The sequence below is a fragment of the Lissotriton helveticus genome, chromosome 4_1 (assembly GCF_964261635.1).
Source record: "Lissotriton helveticus chromosome 4_1, aLisHel1.1, whole genome shotgun sequence".
Classification (NCBI taxonomy): Eukaryota; Metazoa; Chordata; class Amphibia; order Caudata; family Salamandridae; genus Lissotriton; species Lissotriton helveticus.
This window is the reverse complement of record NC_136063.1, coordinates 165,850,415-165,875,544: the sequence shown is the minus strand read 5'-3', so window position 1 is coordinate 165,875,544 and position 25,130 is coordinate 165,850,415. Positions and strand designations below refer to the sequence as shown.

General features: G+C 49.9%; 1 protein-coding gene across 2 annotated transcripts in view; it reads left to right on the top strand.

The window, feature by feature from the left end:
- The window catches only part of LOC144828458 (ubiquitin carboxyl-terminal hydrolase CYLD-like), a 677,169-nt gene that overhangs the window by 241,564 nt on the left and 410,475 nt on the right, over nt 1-25,130 (top strand). Inside the window, exon 4 of one of the 2 annotated variants that reach the window (XM_078686635.1) lies at nt 3,267-3,532. In XM_078686635.1, coding sequence (XP_078542761.1) covers nt 3,267-3,532 — 266 coding nt within the window. Of the gene's footprint in view, nt 1-3,265; nt 3,533-25,130 lie in introns of both variants that reach the window. The other variant, XM_078686637.1, reaches the window with a different exon arrangement.

Here is a 25,130-nt window from a genome sequence, read left to right as displayed (position 1 = left end):
ACGCAGGGGTAAACACACTGCAATCTGCCGAAAACAAGTTTCTCAGGTTGCTCCTGGCTGTCCCAGACAGCACATCAAACTATATACACCACCAAGAGCTGGGCATGCCCTACCTGGAGGACTTAATTAAGATCCAACCAATCCTCCTGTGGCATAAAGTCTGAACCTCAGAGGAGACGTTTTTTAACCGCCACATATTAACAGATGCCTTGGACGGAGTAAGTCGGATAAGATGGCTAGAATACGTAAGAATATTCTTGACTAAACTAGGCCGTCCTGAATATTATAAAGATCCACAAACACTGAGTACTGTGTCCAGGAAAGATCTTAAAGCGAGTTGTACACTTTAGAACTAAAGAAGCCTACGGTTCAAACATATCATATGACCCAAACAGCTACTGCTATACAACCGTATATCGCATTGACAACTAATGATTATGATAGGTTTCTGTTATCCCGGTTTAGATTGAACATTTTATATAGAACTTTAAGTTTTCCTGTACCAAATGACTCATCAAGAGTCTTAAGCAAATGTCCATGCGATGATGTCTCGACCCAATCGACAATACATATGTTTTTCTGCAAATTTTATTCAAACCCAAGAAAAACGTGGATTATACCAGTTTTAAAAAGATCGGGTTTGAGACAATGTCACTTAGCATTTCGTTTTCTGCAATCACTAGACAACAAATGTATCATTGCTTCTGTAACTGCACTTTTAACATATGTTTTTAAATATTGCAAATCTATTTTGTAATGATTTTTATAATGTTCTTATAAGGAACTGGAATTTTAAATTTGTATCGATTCTTGTACATGTACTTTTATGGTCAACTTTATCAGTTACCGAATAAAGTAATTTGATTTAGTTTGATGTACCCCGAGTAGAAATTGCCATGAGCTAAAGAAAGATTGGTCACCAATGCACCTGAGTTGGAAATTGCATTGACTGTTTCAAATTCACAATACTTACCAGTGGTATAAGAAATACTTAATCAATATGGCGAGTATGTGATGTAACCAGAGCTGCCAACTTTAGAACTAGAAAACTGAGTTTGAGTGCCGGCGTCCCCTCAACATCCTGTGGTTCTGGGCAAACCACTTAATCTCCCTATAACTACAAAATACCAAGCATTTGTGATGCAGTAGGTCTCGCATTTCCAAGAGTTTGAGCTATTGGCATTGTAAATGACAGTGCCTTTTATTTATGCAGTTTGAAAAGCTGGAAGCGGTGCGTAAATACTCACTTTGTACTCCTAGTCCTTGCTTACGAGAAGCAAGGCTGGCAGTAAAAGAGGCGCAGTTATTGTCAGCTTTGCATCTCGTAAGCAAGGACTATATGTACAAAGTGCACCTTCGCAGGTTTTCAAAACACATAAATAAAATGCATTGTCATTTGCAAACGCCAATAGCTCAAACGTTCGCAAATGCGAGACCTATTGCATTGCAGTTGCTTGTTTGGGCAACGAGGAGATTCAGGTCGGGTTAGAGGTCTCAGGCCCTGGCCAATCAGCGGGATTTGGATACTGTGAGGATCCTTGCCTGTGTTCATGTTCCTCACTGTTCACTTGCTGTTGCACCTGGAGCCACATTTGCCTTCTCTTTTGTGCCATGTCCTATAAATCTTAACCCTGGGTCTGCGCCGTGGAAGTAGAGTGTAAGCTCCTGTTGAACGTCTGTCAAAATGTGGAGCACCAGCTGTGGGCCTAAATATCCTCCATTTCACTGGAGAAAAACTTGAGGCAGACCAGAAAAAATTAATAGCTCAGGGTGACACAACTTCTCTACGTCATCTGCCTCACATCATGCATGCAGAAACATGATGTAGGAAGTGTTTTTCGTAGAAAGCATTGGCAAAGCCAATAGGTTTGGCCTGTGCAAAATCTATTGGCATGCTAAAGTTTTCATACATTGCACAGCAGATAAGCTTCTGTACAATATATAAAACTAAATACAAATAAAGCATTTGCAATGTAATAGGTCTCGCATTACTGAAAGTTCGAACTATTGGCGTAGCAAATAATAATGCAACGTCAATAGCTCAAACTTTCAGGAATGCGAGTTTCAAATTAATACTTCAACTCATTAATCCCCATGACCTATGTACTCCTTCCCAAACTAGTCACCTAAGAAAGTTCTCTAATTCTTAAGATAGTCTTCAGGTATATCCCCTTACATCCTCGAAAAATATACAAGCAGCGTTGTGGCATCACCATCTCGGTCAGCATAATCGGCCTGTAAGATAATGTGATCCAAGAAACTATGGATTTCTTAAGTCAAGCTGACACCCTGCCAGTATGTTCCTTCTTTAACCTTTCCTCAGTGTTACATATCTGAATGCCTAAGTATGTGCATGATTGGAATTCCCAGGATAGTTCCAGCTCAGGTATCTCTTCACAATTTGTGGATGCTAGCCTCTCTATCAGGAACAAGGTAGACTTGTACCAGTTAATCAGTGAGCCTGATTCAATTCCAAATTTGTTATGGGTCGTCTTTTAAATATACTAACATGTGATCTATATATATTTCTGCCATATGTATTATAATATCCTATCTTGATGCTATAATCAACCATGTTTTTCAGTAGTAAATTATTGTAAAGAGAAGAGACAACAGGCAAATCTCTCGGGTGCCCCTTTTACTTCCCATCCCCCAGACAACACAGGGTCTTTCCTAGTACTAGTCTCCAGCCAACCATCTAACTCTTTCTGTGTGCACACCCACATCTTTTCTTTAACAAATCCTTGTTCTCAAATTTGCTCATTCAAATTGATCAGTTGATGCAAACCGAGACATTATCTCCAGATTCAATATGGTAAATGAAAATGCCGGACTGGAAATGTGATGTTGCTGAGAACATCTCTTAACATGATTCACAGTGAAAGAAAGTTTCCTTTGTGGAGTAGAGAATTAAGACTCTGAATTGTGTGTTTAGGACTGGCCCAGTTCCTTGTACCCTGGTCATTGGAAATATCTTATTTCTCTGATGTGCCTCTTCCTTGGCCGCCTTCCCTCTAATACTTTTAGTCCCTAGATTCCAGATTTGAAAAAATGGGAAGTAATTGAGTTAATCAAAACTAATAGACTAGTATGCCAATTTATTGTTTTTCTTATTCGTGTGATCACTGGTGTATTTGTGCACAAAGAGATAAAGAATATAAACTTTTTCAAAGTGACAAGATGTAGAAAAAAAACAATATGAATTCACTATTTCATATTCCAATGGGGAGAAAGTGCAAATAATGTACTTTTGTCACATTTACAGGGTGATGGCGAAGGAAAAGGGAAAAACGATGGCACTTACAACTATATCCGTCGATTCCTCTGCAAGCGGAATTGTGGACTTTTCCTCCCCATTAGCAAGATACACTTCCTCACAGACCAGAAGCCCACAGAAGATACAAAAGAACATGATGCTGCACTAGTAAAGCGTGGCGACACAGTTGGGTTCTACGACGATGATGGACTGAAGTATGGAACGGTTGAGAGTCTAGAACGGGATTCCTTTGGGAGAGTGGTTTGTGTGCATCTGGTAAGTTGCGTCATTGGTTCCATGCCACACATATAAACAGCACTATCCTAACTTCCTAGGAAAGAGTGATGAGGGGAGGCGAAAGGATTCATAATACATAAAAGGTACTCCTGTTTTTTTAGAAGATTTTTTGAGCCAGGGGAGTAAATGATCATTCTGCGTACTTGAGAAGTTGGGCAGAAGCACCATTTTTGTGGGAGCATTCCTAGGTCCAATGTTGGAAAGATAATGCAGCTAGAAACTTGCATGTTTGTGACTGCATGCCTCGATTGTCAGTGTGAGGTAGTGCCACAACTGTTGCAATAGTCATCATCATAGACACTTCCCTAAAGGTAGTCATGTTACTCTAAAGTGAACACGCCCTGTTGTTTTGAAATGTATGTTCCCGCTGGTCTACCCTTACTTTCTTTTTCAAATACAGCACAGTTAGAGAGGGCAGGTATATTGTTATGGTTGAGGCACATACATGACCTGAGGCGCAGTGTACAATGAATTCATTGCACTGCTATGGACTGGCTCTCTTTTTAACCTGATGTTAAATAAATTGTGGATGCTTCCTAAAATCATATGGCTGGCCATTGCCCACAGTGCGAAGGATCAACCATTCTGAAGGCGGATGCGCTGCCACACCATTGTCACATTTGCAAGACGTTTCAGAGATATGCCTACAGCCAAGAGATTCGTAAACCGTGATCTATTCCTTTGTGCATAAGACAACAAATGTGAACAGTGTTGATCCGAGATAAAACAAACCTTTTGTTCCTGTTCAGAAAGCTTCATTCACATCTCTGGGAAAAGTAAGTGCACAAATCATGTTGTTTTAGAGGGAAAAATTCCATTCCTTTTGCTCTTATAAATCCAATAAATAAGATTTTGTGTTAAAGGTCCAAATTCCATGTAAGTATATCCACTTACAGGTCTACGGTCAGTCCACATGCTAAATGTGGTGAACCCCAACAAACTTTTTTTAAGGTAGTTTCCCATTACTAAAACATCTGTAGAATTACTTCTGTCGAGTTCAGGAGTAAATCTCTGCTCTTGGCGGCAAGGGGCAATGTAGAATGCCACTTTTATAATTTTTGGGATGAACAAAAGGGTTCCTTCCACCTTGGGAAAACATTTTTACAGGTGGAGAAATAAAACAAAAAAATCATAGTCCAAATGCATTTTAAGGTTTGTTTTACAAATATGGAATTGTACACTGGTGCATTCTCCGTGCATTAATGGATTTGCAGGTGAGTGCTGCTAAGGCATCGAAGTTGGAAATGTTCTCAAACACTGGCATAGACTCACGTAAGTGAATTTGTGAGTTTCAGCCCAAGCGTGTTGTGAATCTGAGCTTCTGCTTGTGATGGTACTTGGGTTTTTTTTCTGTTTTTTTTTTTTAAAGCAAATTTTATTTAAGTATTGACACAAGGATCACGTATGGTCATTGTTGCAGTGGCCTAAAAGGCCTAACTTCTACAGCATATTCGACAAAGCTTTTAAAAACAAATAACCACATCAAGTGCATGTACATTGCAACGTAAAACTTCCCCACTCCCACTTACGTGAGTCTATACCTTTGTGCATACGAAGTGTGATGACTGCAACGTATCTAAAGACCTTTGCTGAGGCACGATCAATTGACCTCACTTAAGCAGTACAGGGATATCTATCAGTCATGGATCATCTGGTGTGTGGGGATGGGCTAATGTCTCCGGGCGGATGGCGGGGCGGCGCCCAGCGGGCCCTCAGGAGAGTGGTTGCTTGTGTCCTCTTCCAGGTCTTTCAAGGAGTCCACTAAAATCCCCCAGGCTCGTGCTACCTATATGGACCGTCTGCCCCTCCTAGCTTCTCAGAGTAGTATTTCTCCTTTGTGTCCCGTCCTCTTGACATCAGGTATGCAAATTAAATTGACAAACATATGCAGGTTCCCAATGAAAGCCCTTTGCCTATGGAACAAAGTACCCTTGGTGAATCAGGGATGGCGCTCAGAACAAAACCTAAAACTCGCCTGTTCTATCCCCACAAACCCAGCACTGTCCACACCCCTGACCCACCTATACTATTGGCACACAGGCAATATAAGCAAGATTACCCCACTCCTGAAAAATAGAAACTGGGCTGAAACCATGAAGATATCCGCTGACCGGTTTTGCTGTCATAAAATGGCTGCAGTAGGGGCCAGACTTGCTCTGGATTTGCACAAATAATAATACTCTCTCTTGTCCTCTCTAGCTTTATTAGAAAGCATAGCCCCATCATCAACAGCAAGAGGGGAATTTTTGTGACTGCACAGGAGTTTGTGAAAAAGAGGTCCACAATACAGCCTAAGGGCGTGTCCTCTGGTTACCAGGTACATATTGACTCGCTGCTTTCATTTCTACTTCATGGTTTAAATCTTTTTATGGATTTGAAAACAGACAAAGAGAAAAGACAACTTTTATGATGGAACTATTCGCGGCCATCAAAGAGGACATCTCTGACCTCCGCTCCCAGCTGGCTTCGGACCTTCGCGAGGTGAGGAGGGATGTGGATAGCGTCGGAGAGCGGGTGGCTACCCTGGAGGATCATGATCTGAACGTGGCGAATGTTGTGCACCAGCTACAGCAAGATGTGATACGCCTCACGGAACAGAACCTGGACCTCCAGGCTCATGCTGAGGACTTGGAGAACCGTTCCCGCCGGAACAACATCCGCATCCGAGCTGTACCATGGGAAGGGGAAGCTGGTGACCTGAGGGGATACGTGGAAGCGCTCTTCTTGCAGATCCTCAACGACGACGACGTGACCGCCATCAGGATGGACAGGGTTCACAGGGTTGGTCTGCCTAGACGCGGGGGGGGGTCCTCCCCCCGATATTTTGGTCTGCGTCCACGACTTTCAGTTAAAGGAGCGCATCCTGCGGAAGACTCGAGAGACGCCTTCCTTGCAATTTCGAGACCACCGCCCCCAGCTTTATCAAGACTTGGCAGCCTCGACACTCCAGAAGAGACGTGACTTTCGGCCGGTGACCACCTACCTACTTGAGCACAATGTGTCTTATTCCTGGGGCCACCCCTTTCGCCTTATCTTTCGATGGCAGAACAGATTAGTGCAGATCTGGTCTCTTCAAGCAGCTATGGACCTCCTGGGTCTCTCGGATGCCGCCCCCGCCCCGGGAGCTGGGAGCTCCCCATCGAGGCAGAGACGTTGGTCGCCCTCCTGGCAGAGAGTGGGGAGAGAGACGACTCTGGGGAGGCCTGATCGCACAACCAGCTTGCAGGAGAGGGGCGCTGCGGTGGCGTCTGTCGCTTCTGTGACAGTACCATCCACTCAGGAGAGCTCTGGGGCAGCTTGAGCCCGGCATCGGAACTTGCCTGGCGCCGGAGGGGCCTTTCTTAGTCAGGTACTGTGGGTAAATTGTACTCTTGGGAAGACGCCCCGGTACGGCCCTTGGAGGGCACACCTACTGGTGCCTCCTTCCCCTCCCCAGGAGGGCAATTACATTTGTCTGCATGTGGGGACTTTTCTCGGGTTTGGGGGGGGGGTTGGATCCGGGAGGACATGTTGAGGGTGGGGGGAGGTTGGGGGTTGGGAAGGTTTGCGGGGTTGTTCTGGGGAGTGGTGACAGGAATGCGTGGTTTGACCTGGTTGTTGAGATTGAATGGGGGATTCATATCTGTTCTGTGGAGCTGGGCCCCTGCAGTGGGTTTGGTTCTGTACTTAGCTTTGATGGTGCTGATCTGGAGGTGCTATTGGCGCGGCCCATGGTTGTGTTGGGGGAGTGGACCTGGGGGTTGCTTAGGGGGGGAGTGGGGCGTCATGGCGGGAGGAGTGGACCTGGGGGTTGCTTAGGGGGGGAGTGGGGCGTCATGGCGGGAGGAGCTGTGAAGCTTGGAGTCGGGGGGGGTCTCAGGCTGGGATCCTGGGAGGTATTAGGGAGCGCATGGACGAAATGAGTGCAGCGAGAGTGAACCCAATCTATTGCAATGACACTTAGTATTGGTACTTGGAATGTGAAAGGTCTGAACTCCCCACAAAAGCGTCAGAAGGTTTGGAAATACCTGAGTGATCATCACTTAGATGTGGTGGGTCTTCAGGAAACCCACCTGGCGCGTTAAGATAAGCTCCGCCTCCGGCATAGACACTTTCCCCTCATTTATAGGTCCTCTGCCCCCACTAAACATAGGGGGGTGGCCCTTATGTTTCGTGCGACCCTCCACTTTCAACCCATGGGGATCAGCTGCGATAAGGATGGCCGCTGGCTGATGGTTAAGGGGTTGATGCATTATAGGCTCTGTACTTTTGTGGTGGTGTATGTTCCCAACTCAGGACAAAATAGCTTCCTCCAGGATCTGCTGCGTAGAGCTGAGACCTTTGTTGAGGGACACTTAATTTTTCTGGGAGACTTTAATTTGATTTGGGACAAGGACCTAGATAGCTCCAGTGCTCAAAGATCTGATGCCGGCTTGTTCTCTACTGAGACGCAGCGCAGGATGGGCGAGCTGGGTTTGATTGAAAGCTGGCGCTCTTTACACCCCCCAATCCCGAGACTACACTTTCTTCTCTTCTGTCCACCACTCCTATTCCCGCCTCGACCACATCTTTTTAAGCCAGGCCCTCCGGGGCGATGTCCGTGACTCCAGCATTTTTCCGCTCTCTGTATCTGATCACAGCCTGCTGGTCCTTGGGATGCGCTGGTCAGGGAAAGGGGATGGTCTGCGCAAATGGTACTTTCCAGCCGCCCTAGTTCGGGATGATACTTCCTGTAAGGCACTACGGAAGGCCATTCGGGACTTCCTGACTCTTAATCCCGTCTCGGACACGTCCATCTTCAATACCTGGGATGCCTGCAAGGCTTCCCTGCGGGGCACCTGCCTCGCTCTTAACGCTAATCTTAACAAACAAGGAGGAAAGAGCGGGAGAGTCTGGAGGCGGAGCTTGCCACTCTGGAACTAGCGCATAAATTGAACCCCTCTCGCCTAACCCTTCGCCCGCTTACGGCGGTTAGGGGGAAACTGAAGGCCCACTACAATAACAGGGCAGAATTTACCCTCTTGCGGCTACAGCACATTTCGTACTCACAGGGGAACAAAGTGGGGAAACATCTGGCCCGCCAGCTCCGAGACAAAAGAGAAAGGGTCTACATTTGGAGGCATCAAGGACGCGGCCGGAGACCTGCTACACCGGGATGAAGATAAAGCGGCCCTTTTTTGGCCGCTTTTATGCTGCCCTCTACGAGGGAGATGACCTAGATCCTGAAGCGCAGAGGAGATACCTTGCGGACTTGCCATTACCCCAGGTTTCTACAGAGCGGAATGATCTCTTGGCGGCCCCCATCTCCAGAGAGGAGGTGCTGGATGCTATCAAATCCCTGAAACTCCACAAGGCGCCGGGACCTGACGGGTATACCGCCCTTTTGTACCAGACCTTCACGACAGAGATCTGTGACTACTTGGTCTCCCTCTTCAACGCAATGGCAGAGACAGGTGAAACCTCTGGCTCTATGGCCGAGGCGGGGATCTCCGTCATTCCTAAATCGGGGAAGGACCCCTCTAGCTGCTCCTCCTACCGGCCGATCGCCCTTCTAAACATCGATGCTAAATTATACTCCGCTATCATTGCGCGTAGACTCCAAGATCTGATGCCGGTCCTCATTCAACCGGACCAGTCTGGCTTCATCACGGGAAGACAAACTCACGATAACATGAGACGGGTGATTCACTTGATTGAAAAGGCCAGTAGATTCCACATACCAGCAGTGCTGGTGGGTCTAGATGCGGAAAAGGCCTTCGATCGCGTGGACTGGGGGTTTTTGTTCCGCACCCTGGTCGCCTTCGGGTTTTCAGACAAGTTTATCACGATGTTCCGGGCAAACTATAGTGCTCCCTGCTCCAGAGTGGCGATTAACGGTCACCTGTCCCCCTTTTTCTCCCACTCCCGCATTACCAGACAGGGTTGCCCCCTTTCCCCCTTACTCTTTGTGCTGAGCATTGAGCCGCTGGCGGTGAGGGTGCACGAGGGGATCCGGGGTCTTCCCTTCACTGGGGAACAGCACAAAATCTCCCTCTTCGCGGATGACATCTTGCTATCCGTTGGAGATCCGGCTCACTCGCTGCCACACGTCCAGGCGGTCTTGTCCGACTTTGATGAGGTGGCCGGTTTCAAGGTTAATTTTGAGAAATCGTATATCCTTAACCTCACACTTCCGCCTGCTGAAAAGGAGCGAGTACGTCTCTTAACCCCTCTGTCCTGGGCGACCTCCTCTCTCCTATACCTGGGGGTCCGGCTGACACCTACCGTAGGGGGCTTGTTCTCTGCGAACTACCTCCCGCTGCTAACATCCATACGAGCGGACTTGGACCACTGGAAACCTAAATACATCTCGTGGCTGGGTAGAATCCATGCTCTCAAGATGGTCCTCCTCCCTAAATTTCTTTATCTCTTCCAGGCCCTTCCTATTCCGCTGGATCAGGATTTTTTTCGGCGCCTCAAGACTTTGATGCTCCGCTTTATCTGGCAGAATGGACGAGCCCGGTTTTCCTTCTTTACATTGCGACGCCTGTGGGCGGAGGGGGGAGTGGGCTTTAGAGCCCTTACGCACTTGTTCCACGGTTCCGCACCGCTTACCTTTGCCAACTGTATGAGGGACTATGGGGTTCCGCCGTCTGAGCGGTTTCACCACCTCCAGCTCGTCCACTGGGCTACCTCCGCTGGGGTTGGCGGCGCGGCCTCAAGACCTCCATCCACATTCGAGGCCTTCCTTCTGCGCACCAATACCATGAAAGGGGCTATCTCCTTCCTCTACAAGTTGCTCCTCACAACGGCTGTGTTGCCTCGTCCCCGCTACATGGGTCAATGGGAGGAACTGCTCGGGAGGGACATTACGGAAGCGGAATGGTCGGGCCTTTGGCGAGACATTGCGGCGCACAACCGCTCTGTGGCCCTGCGGGAGGCCCATATTAAGACTCTTATGGATTGGTACTTGTACCCATCCAAGTTAGATCGCATATTCCCGACCTCCTCCGACCGCTGTTGGAGGGGCTGTGGTCTGCTGGGGGACTTCCGCCACATCTGGTGGGACTGCCCGGTCATCCGCCCTTACTGGGAAGAGATCTTATCCCACCTCAAGGAAATCCTCGGCTACCCAGTCGCTGACTCAATGGAACACATTTTGCTGGGGCTCCGGGACCCAGGTCTCGAACATCAGACAAGAGCTGACAAGCAGATTCTTTGGCTTTGTCTTGGAGCAGCCAAGCTCACCCTAGCAGCGGCCTGGAAGAAACCGGACGCCCCGGCAATTTCCCTATGGCACGCTAGACTGTGGAGATTACTGAGCATGGAACGAGTGGCGGACATCTTTCTAGGCAACTTCAAGAATTTCATCTTTCGGTGGGGTCCCCTGGTCCGCTTTCTCTCCCGGGGCTTGCCCTCGGCGGTTTGCCCTTCCTCAGTGCACGCGCTTCACCTCTTTCAGTTATAATTCTGCTGTATGAATGTATGAATGAATGCTTAGCTGTCACCACCACTTGAGGGGTGGGTTGGGAGGGGGGTTGGGCGGGGTAATGTTGTTTGGTTTTATTGTTGCGACACCCCTGGAGCATTTGGAGGCCTCTGCATTTTGTACATGAGAACGTGTGCTTTGACTCGGCTACCCCTTCCCTACTGGGCTTCTACTCCTCCGGACTTCTGGAGGGGGACTGACTTTGGATGCCCGCCACAATTCCCTCCGAGACTGTTTTGAACTGCACTGTGGCTGCCCTCTATGATACCCTGTCACTGATTTGTGCCTCTCCACCGTACCCCCCTTTGGGGGATGCATTGCGGGTTTGTCGCTTATTTGTATTCTCTGTCATTTCATAAAATACAAAATAAACATTTTACAAAAAAAAAAAAAGAGAGAAGACAAGGCTCTCGGCTGCGTAAAGTCTGTGCACACGAGACCACTGGGTCGCAATAAGTATCGTTTACCAAAGGTAATCAGCGTGGAGCGGGACCTCAAACTGAATAAGAAGCAAAAACATTTATCGAGAACAATGTCCGTGCTGTCGGGGACCGCCAAAATATGCCGAAATAAGCCTGCCGTGAAAGCGAAGAGATCCTGAGTATCCTCTGTGGTCTTAACTCCTTGGATTCTGATGTTGTGCCTACGCGATCTGTTTTCCAAGTCTTCGAGGTGCACTTGGGTATCCAACTGTTGGTCCTGGAGGCGGAGGATTTCTTGTTGCAGCATGGCCTTCTCGGTCGACGTTGTATCGCTTCTGTCTTCCAGCATGGCCACTCTTCCTCCCACCTCATCAAGATCCTTGCGGATCTCTTTTATCTCGGCGATCAGATCCATTTTCACAGTCTGAATGTCAGCCCGGAGGGTGTTGAAGAGGGCCTCCAGGAAGGCCTCAGTAATGGGTTTGTTTACCTCCCCAGGGGATTGTTGCTGGGGCGCCATCTTGGGTGACGCAGTCGCCACGCTGTGAAAGGAGGGAGCTCTTTTAAAGATGTCCGTCAGTGCTTTCTGCTTACGCGTTCTGGATGAGAACATACTTGTGTGTGCTGCAAAGTGTGGTCACTTCTGGGAGCACCAGAAGCTCCACGAGGGTAGCCAGCTCCCTCGCTCAGGCACTCAGGGTCTGATCGTCCCTGTTCAAAGGTCTTACGCAAGGAGGGTCTCCCGCATCTCTTGTTGGGAATCCGCAACTGCATACAGGCACCCCTGTGGCGGTCTACTGGGGTCGAGTATGTGGGCGCGCCCACCCGGTTCTCGTCCTGCCACTGCCGCTAAGGACAGCCACCACCTCAAAGGTCCACAGCTGGGCGCATGGGGGACTCGCTGCAGACAGACGCAGGCCTTCCGTGATGTTCCAGATCTGCCCCAAGGAACCCCAGACACGGCCCGGACAGGTTCGTTACTCCCACTCCCGGTGCGGGCCCGAGGTCAGGCGGTTTGCGCAGTTCAGCCAGGGCACAAGTCTCTTCGCTGAGGGTAGGCACAGGGTGGAAGGGCCAAGCCGTGGGGCCTCTCCGATTAAGGTGACCACGCACCAGGGGAAGCCGGGCTGGATCTCAACTTCCTCTCCTCAATCCACTTGTTCCGGCCCCCTAAGATGCAGGGCGGTGATGCGCGTTGGGGCCCCGGCACACAGGAGAAAGTGCTGGCTGCCCAATTCAAAAGGGAGGCTGGAGGTATGCTACGGAGGCGGGGGAGGGTAGATGTGATCCCCGTGCCCCACCGATGTCGCCTCTGCCCCAAGGCCTCTCCCCAAGCTCAGTCCTCTGGTGTGCGCTCTCCGCTTCGGACTATACGTGGGTGCAAGGGCCCTGGTACTATGCTGTGCTTCCGATGGCCCTCTATCTCCACAGGCCTCCCCAGGACCGCCCCTTCTCTACCAGTTCAGCAAGGGATCTACTGGCTCGGTCCCTCCGGTGCTCAGATGCCAATAGCAGCCTCAGAAAGGAAGGGGGGCTCACCTTTGTCCGCGCCGAGTACAGCGGACCTGCCCCTCCACCCCACAGGCTCTCGGTCGTCTTCTGCCGTCTGCTTTAACTGGGATGTGCTGCCCCAGGCAGTCGCTTCCTGGAAGTCTGTAGGCGGGCGGCCAGTGACTGAAGGGGCGACGGAGCGCGACCCGCGTGTCTTCCGGGTCGCGCGGGGTCGTCGCGAGGCGGCTGCCACAACTCTGGTTGCGTAAGGTAGGCCGCACTCCACACCGGCTGTCAAAGCTGGAGTTTGCCGCGACCGCCTGCGACCGGAGTTAAGGCGAGGGAGGCACGGGTAAGCACAGGGGCGGTGAACAGGCTGTAGGGCTCCCACAGTGGCTAGAAGAAGCTGAGTTTGGTGGACGGCGAGGAGGAGCTCCGAAAGACGCGTCCTACGTCGCCGCCATCTTGGCCACGCCCCCTTCATTTCTACTTTAGATGGGATCAGCTGGTCAAATGGTTTTGTGAATTGATGGGGAGACTATCTGTGCAAATAAAAGACTCACTTATGTTTGCCTATGAAGTGTAGGCCCCTGCAGTGTGCTAAGAAATGACTATAGATAAGTGGGTGTTAGGTCATGCATAGCCTACTAATTAATATTCCAAAACATTACTGTCAACGTCAAAAAAGGAGTCCTGACTGGCATTGGCATTCTTTTGTATGCCTTTTAGGATGTGGATATTCTAGTATCCTGGAGTATGCCTCCTCGTAAGGTCAGTGTTCGTGTATGGCTCGTATATGAGCGAGTCCTATAGTGACTGACCTTCAAATTGGACTGGCCTGAGGACTCCTGTGTGTTGTCTGTATACCATTGTCTGCTTCCGGATACAGACAGAGGTAGCATAGAGTGTTTCTTCCAAGACTTGTACTTTCTTTCTTGCTGCTGAGTCTGCATGCGGGGGCTGTGATGTTCCTCTCTTTTCAGTCATGGGCTTGACACATGGCATGGTCTGCCTTTGATTCACTCTGAAAGTCCTGGTCCAATCATGCTTTAGAGCTAGTGGGGTCTCCACGAATATTGTGGCACTGGATCTTTTGGGCAATCTAGTTTCCTCTAGCCCCTCCAAGTCTATGTGTGCTCCCAGTAGTGAGATCTGGCTCTTCTGTAGTAGGGGATCTCTGTGTATAGTCATAATCTAGTGAATAGTCCCGCCCATGTGCGTGGACCCCGACAATCAAAAATAATCTCTTAAGTTGTCAAAAAATGCAGAACTGCAAAGACACTTAAGAGAGAATTAAAGACAAATAATGCAGCCTATATCCACAAGCTACACTGTCCAGTACTTCAACTAGAAATTCCACCAAAAACAACCACACAAACAGCACAGCCTGCCCAGTTTCCTCCACAGAGAAACTTGCCTCTACCAGTAAAAGCCTCTGGAATGATAGAGAGGAAGGCATGGACAGACAAGCCCCATAGGCTGCCATTATGTTGCTTAAATAGGATACTGTGCCTTTAAGAGAACTTTCCAGAACTTCTCCCAGTATCCCAGAATGCACAGCAGGTCCCATTTACTTTCAGTTCTTTTTTCCTGCTCCTGCTAACAGGACCCTGGTGCATTGAGCTCTCCCTTTTTCAAGGGTTTGTTGGAATTTTGTGCACTTTTGGCTTTAAAAGTGTTTTCAGTTGTGTACTTGGTGTTTCCCTTCACTCCTGTGTATTTGTTCAGGCTTTTTAGGGCTCTAAAATGCCTGCTCTATTCTACAAGTGCCCAGCATGTGGAAGGAAGAAGGCCAAGACTGATCCACACGATGTCTGCATCCTCTGTCTCCCTGAAGCACATGTCCCTGAAGATTGTGACATCTGCCAGACCTCTGCCTCTGCTGAGGCCTCTGGGGGGCTCCCCAGAGGCAGGAAACCCAGCAAACGGTCCCGGTCTCCGTCGATTGCATCGCCGACGACGTCGAGAGGGATGACGACGGTGTGTTCCCCATCTCCCCGGGGCTCCGGGTCGAGACGGCGTGAGAAGTCGACGTCGAAAGGCCTGGGTAGACCGCCGTCGAAATCACCGTCGACGGTGTCTTCGTCGTCGTCAGCGTCGACACATCGACGTCGAAGAAGGACTGACAGGCACCGGCGCTCGCCGTCGAAGCGACACCGCCGGTCGCCGTCGAGTGAACGGTCGGCGTCGAGGACCTCTGACAAGCGGTCGGCGCCGAGGAGGAGTCGGCGCTCATCGTCGAGGACTGCACGTTCGACGTCGTGGAAGCGGCGTTCGGCGTCGAGGAAGAAGCACTCGACGTCGCGGAGGCGGCGTTCGACGCCGAAGAAGCGGCGCTCGACGTCGAGAAGAAAGAGGTCGGCGTCTTTGAGGCTTTCCAGCTCTCCTAAGCGGCGCAGAAGGATTTCTGGCGCCAGAAGTCACGCTGGGTCAGGCGGAGGACGCCGGAGACGGCGATCACCTACTGGAGGGGCTGAGTCGCAGTCCCCTCCCCCGAAGAAGTCACCGGGCTCGGTGTACTCGGTGGTTTATACACCACCTCGGCCTAAGACCCCCCCCCACCTCCTTTACCTAGAGAGGATCCTCCCATCAATCCTCCTCTTCCACCACTTCCTCCCGCGGGACAGCCACCACCTCCGCTTCCGCCACGTGGGCCTGCTCCTCGGTCGGAGATACCTTTTCCTCCACCGAGGTCGGTGTCCCTGCCTCCGCTACCTACACCGCCTAAGGGGACTCCAAAACCACTACCCCAGGATAGGCCAAAGAAGACACCTCCACAGAGGCCTGCGGAGCGTCCACGTACTGGGAGATCGCGCTCTCGCTCCAGGAGGAGGGAACGATCGCGCAACAGGTCATCCACACGGTCGAGACGACGCCATAGGAGGCGCAGGTCTCGTTCCCAGACGAGGTCCTCGGGGACCAGGAACTATTCTCCGACTTTGTCGGAGTCACCGGAGACAAGGGTGTCACCGGTTGACGATCTGGTGTCCTTTCATGATGTCCTTTTACGAGGTGCAGCGAAGTTGGGCATTTCATTGACGGTGCCCACGCCATGGGTGATCTTCGAGACGCTTCACCAGAAACATCTGTCTCGGCCATTACTACCACTGGTACCGGGCCTGGTGGAGCCCGCCATGGACCTTTTCCTCACCCCGGCGGTGACTAAGGCGGCCCCCTCGAGACTGCAGAAAAAATACCGGGCTCCCGACTCGGATCCGGCTTTTCTAAGGGTGGAACCTCCTCCAGACTCTGTGATAGTGACGGCGGCTCGGAAACAGCATGCCACCACTCCGTCATCCACAGTCCCACCAGATAAGGAATCTAGATGGATGGATTCGGCTGGGAGGAAGGTTTGTGGGACATCGGCGACCTCCATGAAGGCTGCGAGTGCCACGGCTTTGTTAGGGCGGTATGACCGAGCCCTCTGGGAATCCTTCCAGCAGTTTGTGGAACACCTGCCTCGTGACAAGAGAAAAGATTTCCAGAAGGTGTTCAATGAGGGGATGCTGGTGGCGAATCAGGTCATCAGTGCTGCAGCCGATTCTTCCCTACTGGCGGCGCATGGCTTCTGCCATGGGATTAACCAGCGAAGACACGCTTGGCTACGCCTCACGTCACTAAAACCTGACGCACAACAAAGGGTTGCCAATCTACCATTCTCTGGCGAAACCCTGTTTGGAAAACACGCCGATGACGAAATGGCCCGCATGAAGGCGGAGGCCGAAACGCTCACGGCGGTGGGCCTGGAAAAGCCCAAGGATACTAAGAAATCGTACCGCCCGTTCCAGAGACGGTTCGGTGGACAGGGCAGAGGGCGTGGCCAGGCTTCGGGACAGCAACAGCAGCAACAACCGCAGCAGTTCCGAAGGCCGTTCCAGAAGCGACAGAAAGGAAGAGGCGGCCAACAGTTGGCAACAGCGACTAAAGGCCCGGCCGGGTCTAGGCCCTGAGCGCTTACTTCCCGTACATCCGTTACCCACTCCGGTGGGGGCAAGCGTTAAATTTTTTCTGGTAGAGTGGAGAAAAATTACTCCGGACAAGTGGGTGCTGAATATTGTTTGCAATGGATACAGTCTTCGGTTCACCAGCCCGCCTCCAGCAATTCCACCGGTCAGCTCGCAGTTTCAGCTGCGCGAGCTCCAGACGGAGGCCGATATCCTGTTAAGGAAAAGGGCGATAGAAGACGTACCTCGGTCTCAAAGAGGAAGAGGTCTGTACTCCTGGTTATTCCTGGTTCGCAAGAAGGACAAGAACGAGTTCAGGCCCATTCTGGACTTGCGACAGGCAAACAAGTGGATTCGCAGAGAAAAGTTTCGCACACTTCCAGAAGACGTGCGTTCTCTTGAACAAGCTGGGGTTGCACATCAACATGTCCAAGTCTGTCCCGACTCCGGTCCAGTGCATACAGTACTTGGGAGCCTCCATCAATACGCTGTCAGCAAGCGTGTCTCCTTCGGAGGAGAGACGATTATCACTTCTTCGGAAGGCTCAGGCTCTTATGATCACTCCATTTACAACAGTGAGGACGGTGTCTTCTCTACTGGGATCGATGGCCTCTTGTATCTTCCTAACGCCACACGCACGACTGCACATGAGACCGTTGCAAGAGTGCTTGGAGGACCAGTGGGATCAGAGGAAAGGATCTTGGGACGACAAGATACGACTGTCTCTGCATGCTCTTCAGTCTCTGAAGTGGTGGTGTTCAGCGGAGAATCTCCTCAGTGGGGTCGCTTTCCACAAGGACATTCCCACTCAGACTGTCGTGACGGATGCTTCTCTGCAAGGCTGGGGGGCGCACTCCAGAGACTTACAGATTCAAGGAAAGTGGTCCCCGATGGAGGCCACGCATCACATCAATTTCCTGGAACTCAGAGCTGTTCACTTGGCACTGAAGGCCTTTCATCCGTCCTTTCAGACCAACTCGCTGCTTGTACAGACGGACAATACGACCACGATGTATTACCTCAACAAGCAGGGGGGCTCGAGATCGCGCACCCTGTCGCAGGAGGCGCAGGCGATCTGGCACTGGCTTCTAGCCAGTGGACTGACGATAACGGCTACCCATCTGCCAGGTGTGCAGAATGTTCAGGCGGACGCACTGAGCAGACTGCTCCAGGAAAACCACGAATGGGTCATAAACGACGAAGTACTAGGAGAAGTCTTCGCAAGGTGGGGGACTCCAGACGTAGATCTGTTCGCCACCGCCGAAAACAGCAAATGCCGAGACTTCGCTTCCAGGTACTACCAGCGGGGTACGCTGGGGAATGCGCTATGGATCAACTGGTCGAACAGCTTTCTGTACGCTTTTCCACCCATTCCCCTGATTCCGGCAGTACTCATCAAGCTGGCCCGGTCCAGGGCGCGGATGATACTTATTGCTCCGGAATGGCCCAGGAAGTGGTGGTTCACGGACCTGCTTCACCGGTCTCTCCTTCCTCACATACGGCTGCCGCGCAGTGCGGACCTTCTCAGGAAGTTCGGGGGACAGATGCTGCACCCCAACCTCTCGTCTTTGAGTTTGGCGGCATGGCTCCTGAGATAGTGCAATATGGACATTTGAATCTGCCTGTAGGTTGCATGGACATACTGAAGGAGTCTAAGCGACCTTCCACTCAGACTTCCTATGCTTACAAGTGGAAGAGGTTCTGTATCTGGTGCAAGTCCAAGAACTATGACCCTACGACATGCAAGGAGGATGTCATTCTTCCTTACCTTCTACATTTGGCGCAGTCTGGCCTTAATGTTCATTCCATTAAGGTTCATCTCGCTGCATTGACTGCCTACAGGAAATGCCCTTCACAGACTTCCTTCTTCCAGATCCCTGTGATCAAAGATTTTCTGGGAGGCTTGAAGAAAGTATTCCCTCCTGTCAGGCTTCCTTCGCCTTCATGGGAATTGAATGTGGTGCTGTCCAGATTGATGAAGGAGCCTTTTGAACCTATTCATAAGGCTTCGTTGCAGCACCTGTCCTGGAAGGCGGTGTAGGAGAGTGGGGTCTGCAATCCCATGGCCACCCCAGATTTTTGCTTTTTGCTTCACTGATTTACGACTTTCCCTGGCTGTGGGCCTGCTAATCAGACCCACAGCCTAGCTGTTCTCTCTCTAAAAATACAACCATGTACCCTAGGTGCATTTACCAATTGGTACTAGGCCACCTTATCAGTCCCTGTACAGTATACCTTAGGTATCCAGGGCATAGGTGTACCCAGGGCCTACCAGGGGCTGAAGCATGCATTATGCCACCCCTGGCTGGCCATCTAAACAGACACAACTGGCTGCACGGCAGCTGGGGCAAGGTGGTGTAATCACCCTTTGCTTTAGATATAGTCCCCTATATCTAAACCTAAAATGGACACATATATTCCTATCAGTCACTCCTAGAGAAGGCCTTATCAATCCTGAAGGCAGAGTGCTTGGAATTATGTGAGCTGGTGCTCTGGCATGAGCTGAGCCCGTTTGCAGCTTGCGGAACCAAGTCCTAATAGCTGTTCCATGATAACGCTATACCATATACTCTTAAGTGCATTATAATCCTCGCGGTTAAATGCTAACTCTGGTATAACATTATCAAAACATGTCGAGTAAGGTGTCATACGAATTGGAATACTACCCCCTCGCCAATTCTGGCGACGGGGGTAGCATTTCACCCTTCTAGAGGGACACGACATGTATGTAACTGTGAACCCCGGGTAAAGTTAACTCGAGCCTCAGCATCACAAGATGGATGCTGCCACCACAGACACAAGTCTGACCTCCTGCTGCTGGGACTCCTTCCAGCGAGGGAGGCTCAGACAAAGGGTTTCCTGCCTTGGGAGGTGCTAGCACCACCCCAGACAGGATTTTGTGTATTAGGTAGGCCAAGGCTGAAAGGAATGAGACATGCCTGGGGCACACAAGGTGCCCTGTGCATACACCGGTTCCAACCAGTTGCTGGGTCACTCCAGCCCCAGCTCTGGCGGGAAACCGGACAAAGGATAGGGGGTGTAACCACCCCCCTTCCTGGTCCCACCCAGGGGAGGGACCTAGTCGTAGTGCAGCCCCCTTTAGCTGAATAAAGGTAGGAGCTGGTCCCATTCCCAGTTAGATTAATCTTGACAACTTCCACGAAGAAACTCTTGACCTTCGACCTCCTGAACATCAGAAGACTGAAGAATCTCCCCTATGGTCAGGGAGTGACCATCCTGCTTCGCAGGCACCATCAAGCTCCTGTGCGGTTTGCTGCAAGTCCTTCCTTCCCGGAATCAGACGACCCAGCTCAACGAGACCCGGACCTCCAGACCCCTCTGACCTCTACCCACATCCACAGCACAGCTGGGACCCGTGGGTGCGACGAGCAACGTGGAGACGGCCATCTTGAAGAAACCTGCACAGTGCTTCCAGCACGACCACCGAGGGACCCTCGAGTAAGTGCATCGGGGACTGAGAAGCCCCACACCGACACAGCACCTGCATCAAAGACCAGCCCCCCAGCCTCCACGAGATCTGCGTGGGGCCCTTTTGCCTGGTTGCTGCATTTCCTGTTGTCTGGTCACTTGCCAGCTGGCTCGTGACCTCTGAGACGACGACCCGAAGATTTCAACTCTGCTAGTCTGGTCCCCCAGACTGGCCCTTGCTTCCTTGTGAAAGAGAAGCACCCCGGACCCTCCTGGTCCGCACCAGACGCCATCTTTGTTCCACCGCGTGGCTTGCACTAGCCAAGGCCTGTTGACCAGATCGACGATCCAACACCGCCATCAGCAGCAGACTACGTGGGACAGCTCGTGCCTCCAGCCTGGTGGTAAAGAACAGCTCCTGGTCCGCGCAGCTACAGAGAGAAGCGACCCTTCCTTCCCCTGAGCGCGGCGACAGCATCTGGTTCCCTCCTGGTTCCAGCACCGTCACTGGCTAGTGACCAAGACTCTGTCCCCTTCCCTTTGAGGACTTCTCCTTCCTAGTTCCATCCTTGGAACAACCGGACTCCTCCATCTGGCTGCCTGCCAGCAACTCTTTGTTTCAGGCATCACCGGGAGCAACGCAGCGAACCCGACACCACTTCAGCCCTATGCACCCGCAGCCTGTGGGTTAGGTAACTAAAGCTTCTAGGTGCTGATGTCAGTGTTCACTATCCTAGTGTCCAGGTCCACTGTTGTTTTCCCTCCATCCAGCCGGGTTCGTCCGGAATCCGTAACTTTGTAAACTGTAGTATCCATAGACGTTGGTACGCATCCCGCGTGAGAGTTTCCACTCTGCACGTGAGTCCCGTGGGCCTCCTGCTCCTTACTTACCTAGTTCGTAGCGTAGTCCCAGCGATCCTCCAGCCTCTGGATCTCCTTACAGTACTTTCCATCCTCGCATTCCATTGTTGTTAGTATATGGTTTGTCGTGCCCCTAAGGCACACCTGTAAATATTGTGCTAACTCGTATTTCCTTCTTAGTATTGTCATGTGCTTAGCCCTCTGATCTCATAAAGAGTTCAGAGGTGTTGTTATTAATAAATATATTGTTTATTTTCATAACAACCTGTGTGGTGTCCTTTCATCTGGTATTCAAGCGGTTATATTGTGGTAAAACAGCTGGCTTCACATGCCAAAAGAGTTTAGCCTAAGACTGCTTTGTCCATGCTACCATTAGGATAGCTGGTCTATAAGGTTGACTTACAACCAATCACCATAAGGGTTGTTTGAACTGATACAAGGTGGTCACTAGAACTAGTGAACATCATATATCAGGCCAACTTCTCACAGGCGGCGTTCCTCGTGGCCATTACATCGGCCTGCAGGGTGAGTGAAATTCAGGCGTTGTGTTGCCAAGAGCCTTATACTGTATTTCATGCTGCGAAGGTTGTTATGCGTACTCGCCCTAAATTTCTTCCCAAGGTTATTTCTGATTTTCATGTCAACCAGACCATAACTTTGCCTATGTTTTTTCAGAATCCTTCATCTCCAGCGGAAAGGTCTTTACATTCCCTGGATGTTAGGAGGGTGTTGAAATTTTATCTGGATAAAACCAAAGATATTCGTAGGTCAGACCAATTGTTTATCAATTATGGATCGGTCAGGATGGGTCTTGCGACCTCGAAACAGTCCATCTCTAGGTGGATTGTGTCCTGCATACAGCTGTGTTACCAAAAAGCTAATAAGACCTTAGGGGGTAAACCTGAGGCTCATTCCACCAGGGGTAAAGCTGCCACGACAGCTTTGCTCCGTAATGTTCCAATTGCAGAAATCTGCAAGGCGGCCACTTGGAAGTCGGTCCTTACCTTTGCTAAGCATTACTGCCTGGACACTGATGCCAGGGCAGACGCTCAGGTTGGGCAGGCTTCGCTGCGAAATTTGTTCGCACAATAGTGGTGTTATTTCTTGTTCTCCACCGCCGCTTGGTGTGGGGATGGGCTTGCCATTCTATTCACTAGATTATGACTATACACAGAGATAAATCACAAGAGATCTCTGGGCAACAGAAATCGAGAGCCTAGCTACTAACTATAGTCCTATTCACAACATTCAATGGGGTTGGAATAGTGTGTATAGTGGTAGAAAAAGAGAATTGCTCTTTTTCTTGTTGTCCCCTCACTCACCAGGGTTGCCCCACGGTGACATACTTCATCATTGGGGCCATCCCAGTCCGCTGCGGACTGGGGCGTGCTGCAACTTGCGAATTACGTAGGAGTACTTTTAATTCTTGACTATGTGTGGTGCGAAGGTAGTGATGTGATGGAGTGGGGTTATGTGTAAATTGTTAAAATTACCTGCCTAGTAAGCTTTAAATAGTTTATTCTTGCTTCCAGGAGGTAGAGTTAAAACCGGGGTACAAGTATTAGGATACCCAAAAGGCAATGTATTTAGGTGTACCTATCAACTCCTGTCAACATGTTTCGTGCATCCCCCAAGCACTTCCTCAGGACTACACAGGGACCAGCCCTGTGTTCGCCACTCCTAAAAGTCGCTGCAATGAGCTAAATGGTGAAAGATGCTGCAACCAAAATTAATGCATGCATACAGTACCTACGTAACCAATTGAATCACGTGGTTCCTGTAAGACAAAAAACATAGCTTAATAGTCACGGGGTAGTCATGACCCCCTGTGTATGTACACAGAAATCACACACATAGGACGAAAAAAAAAAAAATGTGATTATATTCCCCGTGGTCCTAAGAGAACGTTTTCCTGTATAAAAAACGTGGTTTGCACCTTGTGGTATAAAAGCAGGCACTCATCCTACTAGCACACTCATACATTTCGTTTTTACATACATGTGGTAGGGCCTAGCTGCGCCCCATGGACTCGGAGGGTTTCAGTATCCCGGCAATCTGTAATGTCGGGAGGAAGCAAATATTACCAGGTTGTTTCGTTGTTAAAAAAAGACCTAGGAGGCTATGTGTCTCGTGCTCCGTAATCGGCAACAAACTGGGTTGCAAAGAAACTCCGTCTGTTAAACACGGATTTGCATGGCATTATCAGCACTTACTTGCCAACTGGATACCTCCCTCGTTTGCACCTACTCGCGCGTCTCCGGTCCGAATGTTGTATGACCGGGGACGCCGGGTTGCTTTTAGCTTTCCTTTCGCCTCCCACTTCCGTGTTGTTCCCGACAAAGACTAGAGCGCGCTGAGACATGCGCGATCGGTTTTGGCGGCCATGTTTGGTGTATGGAAGTAATTCCAACACAGATTTTTTGTTAAAGGGCTTGACTATTTCCCTATTTTTATAATTTACAGCGTAACACAGCTTTTTCTTGTTTTTATCAGTTTAGTTTGGCAAAATTTTTTGAAAAAATATTAAGTGATCAGAAAGTATCGAAACCATATATAAAATATATACAAATAATTATCGAGTGGTTGGATCATGGTTTTATTCATTTAATACCACTTAACGTTTCCGTTTAGATTGGTATTTTGATGAGGTTACTCTGGATGTCAGTACTTGGCCAACTGGATAGGAGACTTCCAGTGAGTCAGATTATGTGAATTGTCCCCACGGGATATCATCATTTAGGCCCACGATGTGAGAACGAAGTTTAAAAACCCAACGCTGCTCTTTTTCTAAGAGTTTTTTCTCCATGTCAGTGTGTGGCTGTTGTGTTTCAAGGACCACCCAACGCATGTCATTTGGGGTGTGTCCTTTTTCCAGGAAGTGTGTAGTCATTTTTGTGTTGGAATGTTTACACCTAAAATTACTGCGGTGTTCCACCATACATGTATTGACCTTCCTGGTGGTCATGCCAATGTAGTGAAGGTTACACGTGCAGGTAATCATATAGACTACTACTGTTGTGTTACAGTTTGAGTATGCCCTTAGTTCCCAGGTCAAACCATTGTTGCAGGTGACTTATTTTGTTGCTGTGGTTAGATGACACACACTGCAGTTTGAACAAGGGTAGTGTCCTGTTGGTAGTGGGTGTAGGCGACGTATTGGGCCTTCCGTACCTTTGGGGCGTGTGTGGACTAACAAGTCCTTCAAGTTTGTCCCTTTGCGGTGGCTAAACATTGGCCAGTCATTTATCAAGGATTCTTCTACCATCCTCGCAATTTCGATTCTCAAACGTTCCGTCGGATCCTCAGTCAAGATCTCGTAATTTCGTTGGTCAGCCAGAAGTCAGAGACATTCGGAATTTAAATCTTTAGAGTTTTGTACCACTGTGGAGAAGAATCCTTGATAAATGACTGGCTTTCTAAAAAAGAAGCAGACTTTTTGGATAACAAACACCCAAGGATACCGTATTTTTACACAATCCCAAAAATCCACAAAAGAATGGAGGATCCACCAGGGAGGCCGATTGTCTCAGGGATTGGGTCGATTCTAGAGACCCTGTCAAAGTTTGCAGACGCCTTTTTACGACCTTTAGTGCAACAAACTGAGACATATCTACAAGACACCAAAGCGGTGTTATGCTTAATCAAAGAGCTTGACTTTGATCCAACCACACAAATACTAGTTGGACTCAATGTGGAGAGTCTTTACACCAGTTTGCCCCACAAAGAAACCCTAGAAATCCTAGAGGAAGTTCTGTTTGAAAGCGAGTGGCAATATAAGACACCCAGACATGTAGTTTTGGAATGCTGCCGCCTAGCCTTGACCGAGAACTTCTTTCTTTTCCAACATACTCTGTATCGGCAAACCCATGGAACCAGCATGGGAAGTACATTCGCGCAGAGTGTGGCAGGGTTGTATGTACACCAACTGGAGAAGAAGAGAATCCTAATCCCAAACAACCCCCACTCTAGACACATCCACATGT